The following is a 20,589-nucleotide window of genomic DNA, read 5'->3' on the forward strand; positions in this document are numbered from 1 at the left end:
TCCCTCTCCATCCCTGTCATGCCCCCCCTCTCTCTATCTCTCTCTGGAGTCCCTCTCTTCCTCCCTCTCTTCCCCTCCCTCTTTCTCTGGAGTCTCTCTCTCTCTCTGCCCCCCTCTCCCTCCCTCTCCTGCCACCCCCCTCTCTCTCTCTCCCTCCCTCTCCTGCCCCTCTCTCTCCCGCTCTCTCTCTCTCTCCGGAGTCTCTGTCTCTTCCCTCTCTCTCTCTCTCAGATGCACCGTGGAGTGATCTGGAGCGAGTGTCGCCTCTCCCTGATCTGCCAGCCTCCTGTTGGGGATGCACTCAGACTCAGACACTAACTGGGAACCAGGGAATATGGACTGATGGAAAAACCTGCCTCCCACCACCTCCTTCACCAGACCCTCCCCTGAGGTAAGAAGCAGTCTGAAAGGACTGTTAGTACCGCATGGCTTATTTCTCTCTAAAAGAGTTATTTTCCCCTACTATGCTCTCTTCTTTGACACCAGGGCACCGCAGCCTTAAGCAGCTCAGACCACGATTACTACAGGATTAGTTACCGTCCAAATGCATTATGAGCCATCAGGTGTAAAACTTATCCGACATCAGCACGAGGATTCACAGTGACTGGAGCTGCCTGTTGATGGCGGGAACCCTCCCTCTCGCACAGAAACCAGTGCTGATCGTCCTGTGAAGAAGCAAGTGTAGGATTTCATTATCGCTGGGAACAGTTTGAACTAAAAAAAAAAAAAGGCGGTTGGTTTCTACGCTGCCTCCACTGTCTCTCCGCGCAATTTGTCAAATCATCAGCCAGTCCTCCGTAACTTGGAGACAGCAGTTTGCAGCACAACGTACACTTAAGAGATCATAAAAGGACGGGTTGCGAGGGTGCCAGTGCGTTCACCGGAGGTGGGAGTAACTGGATTTTACGCACGGCGAGTTTCATTTCCACAGCCGCAGCTGAACTGAACTGCTTAACGGGTTTCCGCCGCGCTGCTCCGCTGGGCGAGCGCACTCCACGCGCGTGTGGGTGGGTGACAGGAGCCTCTCTCCCGACCGGGGGGAGGTCTGCGAGTCCATAAATGTCACTCCGTCGCGTGCGAGTTTAACAACCGGAACCGGGGGGGGGGGGAAATACGCTCGCTGCCAAGAGTCCGCCGTGATTTGCGACGTCCTTGAGAACGCAGCGGGGAAAGCGGGGTCTAAATCATCCGGAGCGCACGTGTGCGCGCTTTACTATACCACTATACTATACACTATACTATACCGGTGAAGTGTGTCCACAGCGCTGTGGAGGATCTCCTCTCTGACAGAGGGGGACGGGGGGCCAACATGCTGCTGGAGGTTTGGCGGCACGCGGCTGGGCTTCGGTTATTCGTTACTAGCGGTTTACACATTTACATTTGTTCTGAAGTGCCGGAGAGCCTTGACGTACACTTGCAGAATTGTAAATAACTACACAGCAGAGTGTAATAAGTGTATAAATACAAACATGAAAACTAAAGCAGGTTGGTTTGCACATTACGCCGGAAAGAAATAAACACAGAACTCAAACCTTATGGTCTCTCCAGGTTAAAAGTGCTATCTTAAAGATGACTGAACTTGTTTTACTGAATTATATTTAAGATTTCATTATATGAAATGAATAAAATAATAATAATAATTGTGAGACAAAATTGCATTTACAACAGAGATTATTATTATTATTATTATTATTATTATACTATATGAGATGGAAAATGTCTTCTGTCTTTCACAATTTCAAGTTCGCAAACTGCCAGAAGTACTTTCAGTGAACAGGCAATACCTCCCCAACGACAAAACACCACGTTGGAAAACACCAAATCCCATGATCCACACAGGTGCAGACTACTGAGCGCATGGAATCGTTCAGAAGAAAGTCTAACCGATTGCAAGTTAATTATTCGTGAAATAACGATTGAATACATCAATCTGTTTGGTAATGATCATCACAGTCAAAAGTAATGATTTCAGCTCGAGTGTAAACAAACGGAACTACTGTTGCCGTGGGAAACGGGAACGCCTGCCCCGGTGCGAAGCAAAAGATGTGCGTCTTCGATCGTTCCTTTCAAATGTAGTTAAGTGCACTTCATAATCAACCGACACAATTCCTTTCACAGACCAATGGAGATTCAATGAGTGGTAAAATGTTCATTAACTAGGCTGCAGGGAGTGCGTGGGAATTGATAAACAAATTAACATTTAGAAGACCGTGTAATTACACGCTCCAGGTGTTGAAAGATGTACTGTACTGCATCGCCTACTGAATGCAAAATACGTGCAGTTAGGGATTATCTTGTGTTTGGTGTGAGTTTGTACGTTCCCTGAGAACTGGCAAGCTTAGATCATGTATTTATTCAGCTGACAGTGTGGAAGGCTACAGATCATGTCATTTACGACTGGACTAAAACTGGAATAAAAGAACGGAAATCGAACCGAAACTGGAATAAAATAACGGAAACAGAACCGGTAGTGGAATAACAGAACGGAATTAGAAACGGGAACAGAACTGGAAACAGAATAAAGAACGGAACTGGAAACTGAATCCGGAAAGGAACCGGAAACGGAATTAGGAACGGAGCCAAATAGGGAACAGAATAAGTGAGAGTGTGAAAGCCACATCAGTGAGGTGGAGTGTGGCGACACGTTGATCTTGGCAATGTGCTGTGGCATTCGGTCCCCGTAGTTAACATAAGGGAAAAACAGCTCCCAGCAGTTTGCGCCGGTTGGTGAAGCGCTACATCCAACACCAGAGAAACAAATTCGCCTTTTTACCTCGTCATTATGCGATCCGTTTCCGTGTTGTGTGAAAATATTTAAAGGATTATACAGTCATTGTTAAGGAATCAAGGAAGCCTGTCAAATGGAGGCTTTTTTTTCATGTGCATACATGCCTGGATATCTACCCTATTCTCCACGCATTCATCCGTCAGGTCGTTCACCCGAACAGCCGTCAAAATTAATCCATCTCTTAATCCCGGCGAACCGCACATTTTCATCAATTTATGATGTGTGGCGCTTAATGGCACTTTGCCTGTTCAATCGGTCTGTGAGCACCAGGGGTTTGTAGTAAGCACAGGAGCTGGTCGTCAGCACGTAACGCTTCAAATAAATCCATTTCCGGCCCCGTGTCTGGGGGAACAACAACTTTTCTGAAACGGTTGCTGTCGGACGTGTACAAGCAACGCCCGATGTCGTGGCCACTGGCACTGGCCACGAGTAAGATGGTCACCGTTGGATTGTGACCAGTGCCGTTGAGCTTTGCCGTTGGAACAGAGAGCGGGAGAGAAGAGCCTCGTTTCTAACACCTTCTGTGAAGCACTGGCGATGTTCAGCTCTGTCTGGTGTTATGTGCAGCTGCCGCCCCCCAAATTTAGCTCACGACCAGCCTAATTTTAGCCCGCGGCCGTAATCACTCTTGGGTGAGAGTTAGATTAGAAGACGAGACGCACATTATTTACCCCCAAAGGGACATTTGCTCGTCGATACAGCCCTCATCACGATGAAACCAAACATTATAACCACAAATACGGGGTAAATGATCCATAAAAATAACAATAAATATAAGAATCATGAAAGAACCGTAAAAATAGAAATCATCATCGTTGTCAGTTAGAATGGAAGGCTGTGACAGAGGGCCTTGGTCGTGATTGGTTAGATTTGTTGCGAATTTCCTGAGGCTTTTGTCAATGAGCAGTGAGTTAGAGGGAGTACTATAAGCCCTTTTTAATCTCCATTTTAGAAATGAGAAAATGCAAAGAACATTACTACGCTCAATGTATAAACTCTAGCTTGTTTTTTTTCAGGTTGGTTTTCAGATAACCAAATTAGTTCTGTTTTTTGTATAACTGTAGCACAGATCCATATCAAAAGAGAACAGACCAGAAATGAAAAGCTTTCATGAAATGAGAAAGCAGCAGGCTTACCGGAGAACATACTGTACACTAATAATGTCAAGAGCGTCGCTTCTTCCTCATCTCCATCCATCCGTTATAGTGCCACATTATTAAAACAAGATAAATCTGTTCATCTTCCGTTTGTACGGCAGGCAGGATTTCCTGAGCCCTGGAAAAAGAAGCAGCCCTAATGCTGTGACATTTGCTAAAAGTATTTGGTATATTATAATACAATAAATGAAATAAAAGCAATAAATATGAGTGGCAGTTGCTGAAAAGTTACGTAGTGGGTGCAAGCCAGCATGACTGAACAGAGGTGAATACACTTATTGCACATACATTGCACGTGTCTGGCTAAGATTATTTGCTCAATAATAAGGTGACACTGAGGGTGTAAATGTTTCTTTGAAAACCCAAAAATATCCCCACATGCATCTCCTGAATTCTCCTGTCAAAGAACCCCCAACTCATGGCAGGAACCCACCCTGGAAATTTGGGAGCGTGAGCTACGCACAGGAACGTAGCCGAATGCCGAATTTCCCAGAGAGCGGGGCGGTTGGGTACAAAAGGAGACGTGACCATCGTGCCCCTCTCCTCCCCCGCCCTGCTGGGCCAAAGCCAGAACGAACGCAGACCGGATTCCACACCAGCCCCAGACCGGGGTCAAATGTCAACAAAAGTGGGAAAAAAGCATTTGCACCTGCTGAAAAAATACTCCCCTTGCTTATGGGGAGGACTGCGTGACCTTCAGCAGCTGCAGTGTGAGTGTGAGTGTGTGTGTGTGTGTGTGTGTGTGTGTGTGTGTGTGTGTGTGTGAGTGTGTGTGTGTGTGAGATTGTGTGTGTGTGTGTGAGTGTGTGTGTGTGTGAGATAGTGTGTGTGTGTGTGTGTGTGTGTGTGTGTGTGTGTGTGTGTGTGTGTGTGTGTGTGAGATAGTGTGTGTGTGAGTGTGAGTGTGAGTGTGAGTGTGTGTGTGTGTGTGTGCGTGTGTGTGTGTGTGCGTCTGTGTGTGAGTGTGAGTGAGTGAGTGTGTGTGTGTGTATGTGTGTGTGTGTGTGTGTGTGAGATAGTGTGTGTGTGAGTGTGAGTGTGTGCGTGTGTGTGTGTGTGTGCGTGCATGGCGACATGGCTCAGGCAGTAAGAGCAGTCGTCTGGCAGTCGGAGGGTTGCCGGTTCGAGCCTCCGCCTGGGCTGTGTCGAAGTGTCCCTGAGCAAGACACCTAACCCCCAAATGCTCCTGACGAGCTGGTCGGCGCCTTGCATGGCAGCCAATCGCCGTCGGTGTGTGAGTGAGTGTATGAATGGGTGAATGAGAAGCATCAATTGTACAGCGCTTTGGATAAAGGCGCTATACAAATGCCAACCATTTACCGTGTGTATGCATGCACGTAACACGGCGGGAACAGGAAATAGAAGGGGGGGGTGTACGCAGAGTAATGTCTCCGTCTTTTAACTGCGTGTCAGTGTGGATATGGAATCCTATATAAAGCGTCCATTAATAAATTCTCCCCCCCATCTTGTATGATCGTTTAATGAATTCATCTTATTAGGCTGGCGGCAGTCTAATTAAAATCCTTTCACCGAGCGCACGGCGTGTTCATGAACCTGTGCGGGACCGTCACAAAGGGCAAGCCCTGTGTTAATCTCTATAGCCCTGTGTTAATCTCTATAGCCCTGTGTTAATCTCTATAGCCCTGTGTTAATCTCTATAGCCCAGTGTTAATCTCTATAGCCCTGTGTTCATCTCTATAGCCCAGTGTTCATCTCTATAGCCCTGTGTTCATCTCTATAGCCCAGTGTTCATCTCTATAGCCCAGTGTTAATCTCTATAGCCCAGTGTTAATCTCAATAGCCCTGTGTTCATCTCTATAGCCCTGTGTTCATCTCTATAGTCCAGTGTTAATCAGCGATACACACAGGTCAAGCCTGACTCCTGCAGTTCAATGCCGAGTTCGACACAAGTGTATAGGCCCTCCGGATTGCTCCGTACTGAGCAGAGAGACACGATGCTGAGCAGAGAGACACGATGCTGAGCAGAGAGACACGATGCTGAGCAGGGAGACACGATGCTGAGCAGGGAGACACGATGCTTTGGTTCGTTGGGAAGATCTGTTGCGCTAACTTTTGACCGTCCGTTCCATGCGGGGGCTGCAAATGCCCCGATTCTGCAGAAACGGGTTGCCGCGAAAGGAGTGACCTTTCTCGACGGTCCCTTAATTGCTTTGAATCGGCATCCTTCGAGATTCTGGGAAGCAGACCAACTTTAAAAGAGCAACCAGGGGCCGTGTAGTCGTGAAACGCAGCAAGCACAGGAACAAAAAAGTAATGAAAACATTCAAAACCACGCAGGCAGGCAGGCAGGAAGAGGACCCAATTCTTCAAACCTGCGCTACACTCCTGCGGCAGGCTAAGAGAGATCCTAACTACTGGCTAAACAATCTTCCCATTTTCATTCCCTTTTATGGAAGATGGTTCCTAGGGAAATGGCAATTACAATTCAGCATTGTTTTTACGAACCCTATTTTAAGACACCTGCATTAGCTGGTCAAAGGATCTATCCCATTTAAGAATGCAGTGGAGGTGGCAAAGGGTTTGAGGATTTAATGTGGCAAATGTGACCATATAATATCCATGCAGATATCAAAAACATCAGACTCGAAATGTTTCAGCTCACTGGGAAGAGGGGACTCAAACAACCACTCAACCACTTTGGTGGACCTAAATTCTACAAGACACCATGGACTTCCCCAAATCTTGGGTCACTTCGGTATTTAAATGGCACACACTCCACTCACAAAGCTCAATTCTGGGGTTTGTTTTCGCAGTACTTGGACGACACTCTCCTTGCATAGACCTTGCGACAAAGGATTGCCAACTGCTGCCAGTTCATGAATAGATTTTAAAACTCTTTTAATTAATAAATTAAAACTTTAATCCCATGGAAGGTTGGGTTCCAGGTACCAGGGGAACTGTGATCATTTCCTTGCTGTAATTAAAGAACTGGCCCCTCGACCTTGGTGATAACCTTCAGCTACGCTGCCGAATGCAAGCTCTCGAGAGTCGCGTAGAACAAGATCCCCCACCTCATCGATCACCCTTACTTACTGGCACGGACCACTGGATACTGCGCTGAATTATTCATGGTGGAGTCTGGGGTCATCTGCCAAGATTTAACCTCGAATCATAAACCTCTGCACAAAGCTAAACTGTGTTTCAGCAGAGCCAAAACTCACGCCCATGCTCCAGATGCAATGGGCCAAACAGACGGTAATAGCAGTGGTCTTAACTCGAGGTAGTTTTCCAACGTGGGTCAAAGTACTAAATTTGTCCAACAGTTCTGTCTTACTAGCAGAAGCAGGAGGTGGGATAGACCGTGTGGCTCAGTCCACAAAGTGGCAGACATTCAACCCATATACCATTCCCCCCAAGCCATCCAATTCCCGGAATTGGTTTTTTCTGAACCGTTATCCCTTCTATGTCTGAGAGCCTCTTAACTCCGGCTAAACCAAGCCTATAGCCTGGTGGTTCAAGCCCCGGTGTAGCCGCGATAAGACCCAGGAGGGATTACACCCTGCTTAGTCTCATCAACTGTAAGTCACTTTGGATAAAAGTGTCAGCTAAAAAAACAAATTGTATATTGTGAACGGTTTCTCTCGCAGGTGAACCGCCGGTGAGGAGTGGAGATGGGGGGGCTGCAGAGCTGAGCGTGGAGGTGTCTGAGCTCAGCTAAAGCGAGCCCCGCTCTCCAGCGACACTCGGGGAGGACGGGGAGAAGATGAGCAGAACCAGCCGGCCGGCTTTCAGCGTCCTGGCCGTCAATCTACTGCTGCTGTCCACCGCAGGTGAGCTACAGCCCGGAACACTGTACTGGAGAGAGCAACGTGTCCGTTCATCTGTAGCTCTACATTAGAGAGAGCTATGAGTGTCTGTTCATCTGTAGCTCTACATTAGAGAGAGCTATGAGTGTCTGTTCATCTGTAGCTCTACATTAGAGAGAGCTATGAGTGTCTGTTCACTTGCAGCTGTACATTGCTGAGAGCTACTGAACAAATATCAGTTCACCTGTTGTTCTACACTGGGGAGAGCTACGTGTGTATGTAGAGAGCTACGTGTGTATTTTCCCTGTAGAGTTGAAACATTTTTGCGAGAATTTGAAAAAGACAATTGGCGAACACCCATGCTTGTGTGAAAAGTGCAATGGGACTTCAGTGAGTCTGCTCCGAGTCTCAACCCAAGCACGGATCCGCTGTACCGAACTCCAGCCAACTGACTGCTCACCTGAGTCTCAAGAGTGTGTGGCATCTCCTCCAGGTGATTTCCAAAGTAAATACCTGATTACTCCACTGCTAATTTGATCCATTTTCAACCATGCCCTGGGACTTCAGCCTGAAGAACGGCTTGAACATTCAGTTGAATTGACCTCGGCATTTGCATTTTACACAACGTACCGATGTCTCAAAGCTGTTCACAGACACCTGAAGACCAAGCCACGGTCTGGTGCCCGGCTGCCCGCGGCGGCCTCATTAGCGCTGCGGTCGCGAAGGCAGCAGAAGAAAAGCGGTCCGACCAGGCGGCCGACACGGGCCTGTCTGAGGCACCCGAGGCCGTCTCACGCGGGGGAAACATGAACCGCGCCGCCCCTGTGCTTAACGTCGCCATCGCCTGCGTGCCGGTCGGAAGATTAAGGAAGGATCTCGCATCCTGTCGACTCCCGGGTCCCCCCCGCCCGTTAGGCAGCCGCGGAGAGAGAGAGCGAGCGCGCGCTTCTTTGAAGGATCCGTCGAGCTGTCAGAGTGCCCTCCGAAATTATTCACGCCTTTCGATAAAGATAAGCAATGAAGGCTCGGTGAAATAAACAGTCCAGGTAACCAGCGAGACTGTACACTCAAAATGAGAACATTACAGCAACTGCTGATTTATTCTGAACAGAGAGGTCACATAATTATTCACACTCGTGTTTTATGCGCTTTGTAGGGGCTCCGAAGGGAGTGTCTGCAAATATTTATATTTTCTGTGAATGGTTTATGCAGATGCTCTTGATTTTCTGATGGCGAGTTGGAGCTAGACGGCGAGATGCCCAACGTAGGCTCCACCTTCCTGTCGAAAAGGTTTGTTGATTCCCTCCCCTCTCCCTCGCTCCCAGCTCTCTGTGCGCACTTCCGGGTGTGCGAGCCCTACTCCGACCACAGGGGGCGCCACCACTTCGGCTTCCAATGCCCCCGCCTCTCCGACAACAAGACCTACATGTTCTGCTGCCACCGCAACAGCACGGCGTTCAAGTACTGCTGCAACGACACCGAGTTCCAGAGCGTCATGCAGCTCAACCTGACCACTGACACAGACGGGTCCACACACAGGTACACCCCGGGGCTCCGGCTCCTGATGTCCTACACGCACACACACACGCACACACGCACGCACGCACAGGCACACACACACACACATGCACGCACACGCACGCACGCGCACAGACGCACACACATACATGCCCCACACACAGACACACAAACACAAACACACGCATGCACGCACCCACCCGTGCACACACACACAGACGTACGCACACACACACAGACGTACGCACACACACACTTGCATGTACACACACACACACACACACACACATACATACATGCCCCACACACACACACACACAGTCACACAGTTGCACACAGACGCACACACACACACAAACGCGTACACACACACGTATACACACGTGCGCACACTCTCAGGTACATACACACACACAACAACTGTGATTTGATGATCCCTGCTTTATGCAATCTAACGAATGGTGCCATTTTTCCCCAACTGCCAGTCGATATTTCCAACCTCACACAAACCCCCTTCACCTCAGTCGTAACAGTAGAGTCCAGTCTCCCCGAACACAGGCTGTGTACCCTTGTCTACTGACGGCACACAGAACCTGGCAAACCGCCCCGGGTCAGAAGCCCTGCCGCCCCGTCCAGGGCTCTACCCGAACACTCAAGGGCAACTTCTGAGAGAGACAGAGGCTCCATTTTAACACGGGACGATAACCTTCCGGCGTCTCTTCCACTTCCATAAAGATCTGCAGGCCTGTACGGTCTCGGGTGACATTTACTGCAGCCCATCAAAGCTGTGCTTAGATATGATTAGAAACCAGGCCTCCAAATTAGCATTTTCTTCCCCCCAAAAAAAATGTACGGTCTGGGAGTAAAGCGCAGCGTGATGTAACGCGCTGCCATAAAGCCGGCCGTTGGGATGAATCTTAATGAGGCGGGACGTGTGAAACGGCCCCTTCGCACTGTAGGTAACGGCTGACGGTCTTCCCCTGACTCAACCGTAAATAATCCCCTGCAGATCCCTTCACTTGGGCTGCTGGACTAAGTCAGAGACTCTGATTAGAGATGCGTCAGGTGCTAGCCATGCATTCGCCGTGAATCGAAGGGCTTATTTTGGGTTATTTTGCAACAAAGAAGTGCTCAGCCTGTTACTGGCTCAAAAAAAAAAAGAATGGAAGCCAACTGGAAACTTCGCTAGGGGTGTTACTTAAACTGTGAAAATAACAACTATAAATCCCTTAATTGCCATTTTGTCTTCTCATACAAGTTGCTCCACTTTTGCCACTGAAACATTTAAACAGAAAACCAGAACATACAGCATCTCGTTTTACCCGAGTTAGGACCTGAGATGTTGTGAAGTGCTACGCTAGCGTTTCACCTTCAACGATCGCATCTGCTCCTGCTGACGTATGGCTAATGAAAGTATCTCTGTCTCCGTTCTGGCTCCTCCTCTGGCGCAGTAACTACACGGCCCTGGTGGGCGTGTGGATCTACGGTTTCATCATCATGGTGCTGCTGGCCCTGGACTTCCTGTACTACTCTGCGCTGAACTACGAGCTGTGCCGGGTGCACCTGGAGAAGTGGGGCCTGGGAGGCAGCTGGCTGAAAGGCAGCGGCAGCCGCTGGGACAGCCCGGGCCAGGGGGCCGGAGAGACCCCCCTGCACCCCATCATCCTGGCCCACCACCCCCGCCACAGCCTGAGGCCCGACCCACCCAGCCCCTCGCTAATGTCCTTCCACACCTCCACGGCCTGGTGAGTCACACACACCTCCACGGCCTGGTGAGTCACACACACCTCCACGGCCTGGTGAGTCACACACAGCTATACAGCCTGGTGAGTCACACACACCTCCACAGCCTGGTGAGTCAAACACACCTCCACGGCCTGGTGAGTCAAACACACCTCCACGGCCTGGTGAGTCACACACACCTCCACGGCCTGGTGAGTCACACACACCTCCACGGCCTGGTGAGTCAAACACACCTCCACGGCCTGGTGAGTCACACACACCTCCACGGCCTGGTGAGTCAAACACACCTCCACGGCCTGGTGAGTCAAACACACCTCCACGGCCTGGTGAGTCACACACACCTCCACGGCCTGGTGAGTCACACACAGCTATACAGCCTGAATCAAACACACCTCCACGGCCTGGTGAGTCACACACACCTCCACGGCCTGGTGAGTCACACACACCTCCACGGCCTGGTGAGTCACACACACCTCCACGGCCTGGTGAGTCAAACACACCTCTACAGCCTGGTGAGTTAGTCAAACACACCCCTACAGATTGGGTAATGTTACAAATACCAAGTGGAGTAATTTCCTTCCTTCCAGAGAAGCGCAGTGGCTTGATTTCAAGGAACAAACACATGACAACTGGCAAGGGCACGAACAGAACACTACAAACACATGTGACATAAAGGCACTGCATGAATAAAAGATGCAAGCACAGGCACAGATCAATAGCTCACCTCTGAGCACGGATAATAAGGGCAACACACGCTGGAAGGAAATAAACCTCTCAATAACAACAGAAATGCCTGCTACACATTTCAATAAAAAGCTGTCCTGGCCAATGTGCAAGATGAAGGGACCATTGATAAAGGACCACACTCAAAAGCACATGAATCAGACCTGGGTCATACCCATTACCGTTTTGGATTCAATTACTTTTCTACGCTTTACTGAATTTGTGTGGTGTATTGGAACCTATGAAATGCTCTCAAAAAGTACAAACCCCACCTTTTGATAAAAAAAAACATCAACCTTGACCAATGAGAATAATCACGCAACAATGCTTCGAAAATAGCTTGCAACTCATTTCATTAACAGTGGCAGTACTAGGCCTACACCCGCTCCATTTGAGTTAATAGGATGTTCAAGAGCAGGGTCGTTATATTCACTGAAATTAATGCTCTTCAGTTAAAAGCTTATCTTTTCTTTACCGGAATTTTCAAACCGGTTTCTCGGCCTTGCTCGCCACGTTTTAACACGGACTCATAAAACGAGCACGCAGTACGTGAAGGTCGGTGCGCTTTGGTCTCTTCACGTGCACGTCGAATGAAGAGAAACGAGCCGTAAATAACACGCTCTGTTTCACGGAGAAGTGACGGGGCCGTGGCTCGATCGCCGCGGTGATTTAAGACTCGGCGAGACGCGGGAGGAGACGGCGCGAATCGCGCTCGCGCGGGGTCGGCGTTCCCACCTCCGGAGGAGAGCCGTTCCTCCTGTACGCGATTCCGCGCGGAGCAGGCCGGGGGGGTCGTCGGGAAAGAGGCGCGAAAGGCCGCGTTCGATTCCAATCTCGCTGAAACAAACGGACCGTTCGAGGCGGTCGCCTTGGTCTGTGTGATGAGAGAAGTCCGTTCCACACAAACCCACAAACGGACCATCGGGGCGGCCTGTAGCGTAGCGGTTAAGGTAAATGACTGGAACACGCAAGGTCGGTGGTCAAATCCCGGTGTAGCCACAATAACATCCGCACAGCCGTTGGGCCCTTGCCCTTAACCCTGCATTGCTCCAGGGGAGGATTGTCTCCTGCATAGTCTAATCAACTGTACGTCGCTCTAGATAAGAGCGTCTGCCAAATGCCAATAATGTCATGTAATGTAATGTAATGGTGGCCTTGGTCTGTGATTAGAGAAGCCCGTTCCACACAAACTCTCTGGCGGCTCTGGGGAACCGCAGGGCGCAGGTCTGGGCAAACTCCCCGAGCACAGACTCAGATAACCTCCTGCTGCACAAACTGACATGAGCAAAAGGACAATTATTTTTCCCTGGAAATATACGAGACCACGTAAAATCTCTCAGAAAGGGCGCAGGGAGACATAAAAATGTCAAAATCATTTCATGTCACCACTGGCATAGCAAACAAAAGTCAAAGCGGTGTCCTCAGAGGGCAGGTTAGGGGAGGATGGGGTGATGCAGATGCACGACTACACATCTCTCGACCCGGCCTGCCTATTTTACCAGCTCGTTTAAATGCCTCGGACTAGAACCTGCGCAATTAATCGTACCGTTTAGCTCTGATAGATCGCTCGTACATTCCATATGCCATTCCCTCTATCTTGACCATTGCACCAGACCGGCCAGCGGAGGATGGGCTCCCCCTCTATAGCCGGGTTCCTCCTGAGATATTTTATCATTGGGGAGTTTTTTCTCGCCACCATGGTTTTCTGCCCACCGGGGAGTTTTTTGTACCTCGATTGTTTGCTTTTTGGGGGTTCAGTAAAGCAGCTTTGCGTCTCTGTAAAAAGCGGTAGAGAAATAAAAATTGAATTGAATTGAATTGAATTGAATTGAATTGAATTGAATTGAATTGACCCCCCCCCAAAAAAAAAAAAAAATACAGAGATAGTATCACATGACCAGGGTAACTTCAGATTACAGACAAAAAACACAACAGCAAGGGACGTCCTGACATTTTCACACAAAGGCCGTGCGTTATGAAACGTCCGCATAAAGACGAATCCTGCGGCTGTGGTCTTCTGGAGACGGCAGTATGGAGCGCTCTGTCCTTTGGATCGAGTCGCCCCGCTGATTTTAAAGCGCAGCGTCCTGAATTATTAAACGAGGGGCCCTGTCTGGAGGTTCTTTTTAAAAGGAGACTGTAAATCCTCGCCATCTCGGGCGACGTTCAAAAGCTCCCGTTTCCGCCTTACTGTAATATTCATCGATGTCTCCCCTTGCAACATAAAAAACAGCGTTTTATCTATGGCAGAAAAAGCATGCCTTTGAAACATAGAACAGCACGATGTCCGTGGGAGAAAAAAAAGAAATACTTGAAACCCACTCTTCATCTATCTGCAGGTGTTTCGGTCAGTTCAGTTGAAGTTCCTTCACCGTAGATGTACGTCTAAAGCAGCGTGACTAGGGCGGTCTGTACCGTAGTGGTTAAGGTACATGACTGGGACCCGCCAGGTCGGTGGTTCAAATCCCGGTGTAGCCACAATAAGATCCGCACAGCCGTTGGGCCCTTGAGCAAGGCCCTTAACCCTGCATTGCTCCAGGGGAGGATTGTCTCCTGCTTAGTCTAATCAACTGTACGTCGCTCTGGATAAGAGCGTCTGCCAAATGCCAATAATGTAATGTAATGTAACTCCTCGTCCTGCGGGCCACAGTTTCTGCAGGCATTTGCTTCACCCGTGCACTACACCACCTGACTTCACTAATTATCTTACTTGCTGGGTTCAGATAAGCCAATCAGTGAAATCAGGTGGTGTAGCGCATGGTAGGAGCAAACGCCTGCAGCCACTGCGAAACTCGCCAAGCTGAAGCCAGATGTTGACGTCAAACGTGACCGACTCCGTCTGGCCCCTGACATATTAACTCATCTGTTCGGGTACTGTCCTGCCCTGGGTTCTTTCTGGAAATCTGTGTCGTTTTCAGAGCATATGGGCATGTGTGTTCAACCCCAGGCGCCCAGACTTTGTTTGGTCTGCCAACTAAGAGAGCTTCTGTGTCTCTCTGCAGTCAAGAGCGCTGGCCTATTGCCAGATGTCTTCTCCTTCAGATACTCCTCAACTGCTTGGTAAATTGGCTTGCGGTGTCACCAGTCAGGAAGCTAAAGCTTAGCCTCGATCACACGGAGGAAATGGTGGATTGCAGTTCACTGAAAACCATTTGCACGGCCACAATCGATAGTCACTTGCCAATAAGCCACCCACCTCCATAAGCCCCTTGAGACAGACACATCCTCATCTCACCGGACTCCCCCCACATTACACAAATAAATATTTGGTCACATAACTATATCATAAATAATGTTATTTTACTGCAGGATTATACTATACTACTATTCAATTAATATAATAATAACATATTATTCCAATACAGTTAAACTGTGAAATACCACTGTAAAATGGGGTAACTTCAATATGGTCAGACGTTATGAAGTTTGTTTTTATTGAGAGAGGTCTATATATAGGTAGCCTATATGTTAATTCCCTTTTTTTGTTCTCGTTTTATTCAGAACGACTCAACACAAGGACTACATTGAGGCGAGTGTGAAGTCCTGCACCCACAGACCAATACTGTAACCCCCCCCCCCCCCCCCCACCTGCCACCCCCTGGAGAACAGACCGGATGGGCCTGACCAGTCAGCCTACCTTCAGACTGACGTCCTGAACCCGTGGAGATTGGCCCGGGTATAGCGGTGTTTCGGACCCACAAGGAGAACCCAAACTCCACCGTCCAGCTTCCAGACATCTTCTACCCTCCTCACCCGGACCAGTGTGGGAACCGCGGGTTAGGGGCTGAAGCAGTCGGACTGAAGATCCTTGCGATGCCTGTACGATACTTTCGTTTTGTCGGTATAGCGCTGTGTACTGTAGATCACGTTGGATTCAGTCATTGTTGGAGCCAACAACGGCAGGAGAACTTTCCGGATTTTTGCTCACGAGAAGTGGTCAGGGAATCACGCTGGAAATTAAACTTGGGATAAATAATGAGACACTGGTGAGATAGGGATGTTGGGACACTGTTGGTGAAATGAAATTTCGATTCCACTGTAGCCACAAAACAGTTTTTGTTTTGTTCTGTTCTAGTCGGGGTTTCAACTTACTGAGTAAAGTCCAGGTAAACAGACAAAAAAAGAAACTCTCTTGGTGGCAGGTTTGCTCATTTAGAAAGTTAAAATGAAAATGCGAAAAACATGCGAATGGAATATCGTGTTGTGTAGTGGATGGATATAACTATAGATTAGTTGTGATTATTGAAGGGGTGGCAGTGAATTTAGTCTCTCGTGCTGGTGTCTTGTGAACCCATTGTTACTGGACAGCAAGGATAGGGAGTGAGGAGGCAAAATGTGGCTGTCTGTGTTAGACTGGTAGCTTTTTGTAGAAAAAGTACAAGACAATAGGACAAACCGGCCAGACTGTCTCCACACATGACTCCCAGATAAAGGGAGAGTGGAAAGCCAGGAATTAGTGATCCAAAACCATGTGATGCTGCTTCAGATAAGTAATGATATCTCGGCAATGACACCGAATTTTCGGGAAATGGTGTTGACATCATCCCCTAACTTTGGTGAAAATGCAATTCATTTTAAAATATCGGTTTTACACCAATCAGATTTCAAGATTATAATCGCTCCTATCTCTGATACTGTACATTTTGGGGTGAACATAATATATAAGTAAAAGACAAAAGTAGTTAAAACCGACACAGTGATACAAGATGCCCATTTCTCTACGACCTGCAGGAATGAAGACAGGGCAAGCTAAAGTCACGGGGTCACGCGAATTGGCACAAACTTTGTTCGCCCGTATCGCCAAGATTATTCATCCAAGGCGAGTGAAATTTTGGTTCCAGGGGTTTCTTATGAAGGTAAATTCGCAAGACAAATCTCATTAAAATCTGTGCCCAACATTGTGTTGAGGTGAGCGTTCTCAAATATCCATTTCAGGTATATGATCCACCCCTGTGGGGACACTAGTTACACCTAGGGGGAGTCAACACGAGCATACAGCTACAGGGACACATCAGCAATAATAAACAAAGCAAAAAACGTATCCTTTGTTTAAACAAGCTAAGTCAGGTTTGTTTTTCCAAATCCTACCTTTTAGGTGGTTGTCCAAGTAAAACTATTGCAATTGGCCAATCGGATAGTCTTTCACGCTCACTCAGGCACACATACACACACACACACACACAAACACACAGTTCATTCTCAACACACTCCAGAATAGTAAAACTTTTCCACGGTCTTTTCAACCTTGTGAAGTGTTTTGAATCCGGCCTTACAGTTAGGAAAGAACATTTTACTCACTCGGTTGCCGTGGTAATGGTTGCCTTCATCAGTACAGTACAGGTGTGATGATGTCACTTCCCTAGGCTCTGTCCGTTTTACTACTGGACAGAATGTACAGCTTCAGTCCAATTGTAATTGCACTTGGTGACTTTGTATTGTTATAGCAGGGAGAAATAAAGATCTTTTCCAGTGTATAAAATCGGTGTTATTTCTGGGTCAGTATCAACAGTTTCTTAAACTTAACCGAAGCGATGGACATCAGCATTCGGCACCGGGCACTCTGGAACTGGGCCACCCAACATGAGCCCCCACCAGCCTGTGAGCGGCCTCTGTTTAACCCAGACCTGGGGCGAATACGCAATGGTCTGGGATACTTTTCTACGCTTTACTGAGCTTGTCTGGTGTATTGGAACCTATGAAATACTCTCCAAAAGTGCAAACCCCACCTTCTTTTCTTGATTGGCTCAACTGCACCAGGCAAGATCAATCGAGCAAGTGGGAAGAGTGAGAGACGGAACAGGGGTAAAGCCCCTGGAACAATTTTTGGGTTAAGGCATCCCTACGTTCCCATTGGGGACTCGAACCAGCAACCTGCCGCTAGGCGACCTAGGTATCCCCGTTCAGCCTGCGTGGGGTTAAACCCGGCCTGTGTGGGGTTAAACCCAGCCTGTGTGGGGTTAAACCCCAGGAAGGCGACATGGCACAGGCAGTAAGAGCAGTCGTCTGGCAGTCGGAGTTCGATCGTGTGCCGGTTCGATCCCCCGCCCGAGCTGTGTCGAAGTGTCCCTGAGCAAGACACCTAACCCTCAAATGCTCCTGACAAGCTGGTCGGTGCCTTGCATGGCAGCCAATCGCCGTTGGTGTGAGAGTGTGCGTATGACAAGCATCAATTATACAGCGCTTTGGATAAAGGCGCTATATAAATGCCAACCATTTACCACTTACCAAACCCAGCCTGTGTTTAATCCTCCTGATGAGTTCACATTCTCCCTCAAGACCCCGCCGCGGCAGGTTAATCAAACAGCCCCGCCGCTCCAGAAGCGGCTCTGCGTCAGCGCTAACGTCCCGTAATGTCGTTACCGTAAACGTTAATGTCGTTACACAGCCGCTTTAAGCGTAATTACCTTTCCGGCAGGACACAGCCCCGCCGTTTGTTAATGACGTGTCAGAAAACGAGCGCTCGCGTTATTAGCCGCACAGCGATCCATCTCACACACGTGTCAGGTGCACAATAAATAACAATCATCGCTGCGTGCAGGCAGAAGCCACTGAGATGATGAATACTTGCACGCCTGTATCGCCGAACGCAACCATAAATACAACATTAGAACGCCATGGTGACGTTAAGGGTTGAAAATATGTCCTATTCAAATGCTGTGCACAGGAGGGTCCCTGTCTCTGTGCGATGTTAACATGGGGTCTGTCGCTGTTGCCCAAATGATCCGTACGCAAAAGGTTTGTAAATATCATATAGCCTACCGAATATTGATGAACGACGTATTACCAAATGAAACATGTCAGAAACATATTTATTTTTACCCTGTTATGGCCCCGTAGACATATTAGATATGGGAAAATTGCTTGATATATTTTATGACATACAATTCTTCAGAGCGCAATATACAATTTAATTGTGAAGCGCCTTATAGTGAATCCATGTAAGAATTATTGCTGCCATATAACGGGGCCACAATCATATAAAGCAAATGTCTTCTATACATTTCATCAAGCAAAACAAATACTAATCCATAAATATGATTTCTATGGACCTATTTCCATTATATTACCTCCATTTCATAGAGGGGCCAACTTCAAAATGTTGGAGACCAGAAGGGCATTTGCTTGAGCATATGGAAACTCAGGCAAATGCCCTTCTGGTCTCCAACATTTTGAAGTTGCCCCCTGAAATTGAGGTAATGTAATGTAAACTGGTTCCCTGTGTGTGACTGTGTGTGAACAGGCACCTACCGAATCCGGGAAGGGAAAATTTCTCATCTATTCCAGCTTTGATTTATGATTGACATCCCATTACAGCGGGGACTCGTCTCAAAGACCGTGTATCGTCTCAAAGGGCATAAATCCAGAATGTGTCATTCGCTGATGTCATTGTGATTCAGTGTGCCCATAACATGTCGTTGTGATTCAGTGGGCCCATAACATGACCGAACTGACTGGTTTATTCGAAGGTGACAGAGAAGTCATACTTCAACACACAAACTGTACCCGGCTTATACACTGCATATATTATTTGAACACTCACTGTGCTACAATGCCCATTGCTCTTAGGGTTTTTTATGCAGGCAAAATAAATAATTGTATGCAAGCCTAACAAGCTACATTACATTACATTACATTACATTACATTATCTTCTGCTACAGGGTGACTGTGTACAGAGCAGTTAATACTATAGTTGTTTACACAATGAGGGGGACATTACCTGAACTTAGCTACTGCTTATCCTGTTGGCCGACTGGTCAGAGAACCATGAAGCTGGGCTCATCTTGAAAATGTAGATAATAGCATGAGTAGCCTACTTTCGTCCAAGTATGCAATGGCGGACAACAGACAAACATGATAACTCTGGAGAAGCAATGGACACGCCTGATTTTTCGTAGAGTTAGCAAAATGGCAGTGAACAACTTTTCCGCATTTGAAAATGATTTTGTATTTGTTTCAGTGGCACTTTTCGTCTTTGCAAAACAGAGTGAGTGTTTGATAATCGTGTTTTGAATGTTTGATGATCGTGTTTTTCATTTGGGAATTGTATGACATTTGTAATTTCCCAAACATAGAGAAGGTGAGGTCCCCCAGGCTTGTTTTGCCACCTCATGTGTTACAAAATATGTAACCGGTTACAGATATAGCCCGTTAATTGTATGGCTTTCAAACGCCATTTTCTAAATTCAAATTCGCAGAAAACGTCACCGTGAAAAAATGAGCCTATTGAATGGAATTTAAACCACTCGTACGACTTACCTAAGCTAACCAGACGAAGGCAATTCTTGACAAGTTACATTTTCAGTGAAAGGGGTCATATGAAATAATGGTAAAGACACAAACGAATGGATAAAACGTAAAATTAAATTAACGTTACCGTGTGTAATTGGCACCTGCTGCTTTTCCAATCCAGTGCCAGGCGGATAAATGCTCCATCCAAGCCAGCTCGCGAAGAGCATGAAAATATCACGCTCCAGAAAGCGTTATCTACAAATTAACGTTTAGGCTATTGAATCGAAATGTATGCAAATCATGAATTATCGGCTCCAAATACGGAGACCAAAGCCTTCCAGTTACGGTAAACATACAATCCATCAGTTCTTACCAGATTCATGTGTTTAAAAAAAGAGTGATTGTGTGTTGGCCACCTGGGAAGAGGAGTTGGCTTGTTTGTCTCAGTGTTTAAACATTTTATATTTTTAATATAATTCATATAATTTTATTTTAAAAAGAAGCTCTGTAAGTATTCTCCAGAGGAATCAGCCGAAGCAAACAATGGATGTCTGTCATGGCTTCCCAGCGTTTCCCAGCACGTTTTTGTAATTAAAAACTATTATGGATTTTGTTTGTTGGACACTTGCCATGAGTTGGCAAATTAGTGTATTACAGTGTATC

General features: G+C 47.5%; 1 protein-coding gene across 1 annotated transcript; it reads left to right on the top strand.

Annotated features, from left to right (window-relative positions):
* Positions 1 to 281: 281 nt before the first annotated feature.
* Positions 282 to 10,979, top strand: LOC133119423 (protein shisa-like-1a). The gene is made up of 4 exons (XM_061230018.1): positions 282 to 391; positions 7,554 to 7,736; positions 9,038 to 9,251; positions 10,682 to 10,979. The coding sequence occupies exons 2-4, from the start codon at positions 7,670 to 7,672 to the stop codon at positions 10,977 to 10,979; spliced, it is 579 nt and encodes a 192-aa protein (XP_061086002.1). The 5' UTR covers positions 282 to 391; positions 7,554 to 7,669.
* Positions 10,980 to 20,589: the final 9,610 nt, after the last annotated feature.

The sequence above is a fragment of the Conger conger genome, chromosome 19 (genome assembly GCF_963514075.1).
Source record: "Conger conger chromosome 19, fConCon1.1, whole genome shotgun sequence".
In the NCBI taxonomy this organism is placed as follows: domain Eukaryota; kingdom Metazoa; phylum Chordata; class Actinopteri; order Anguilliformes; family Congridae; genus Conger; species Conger conger.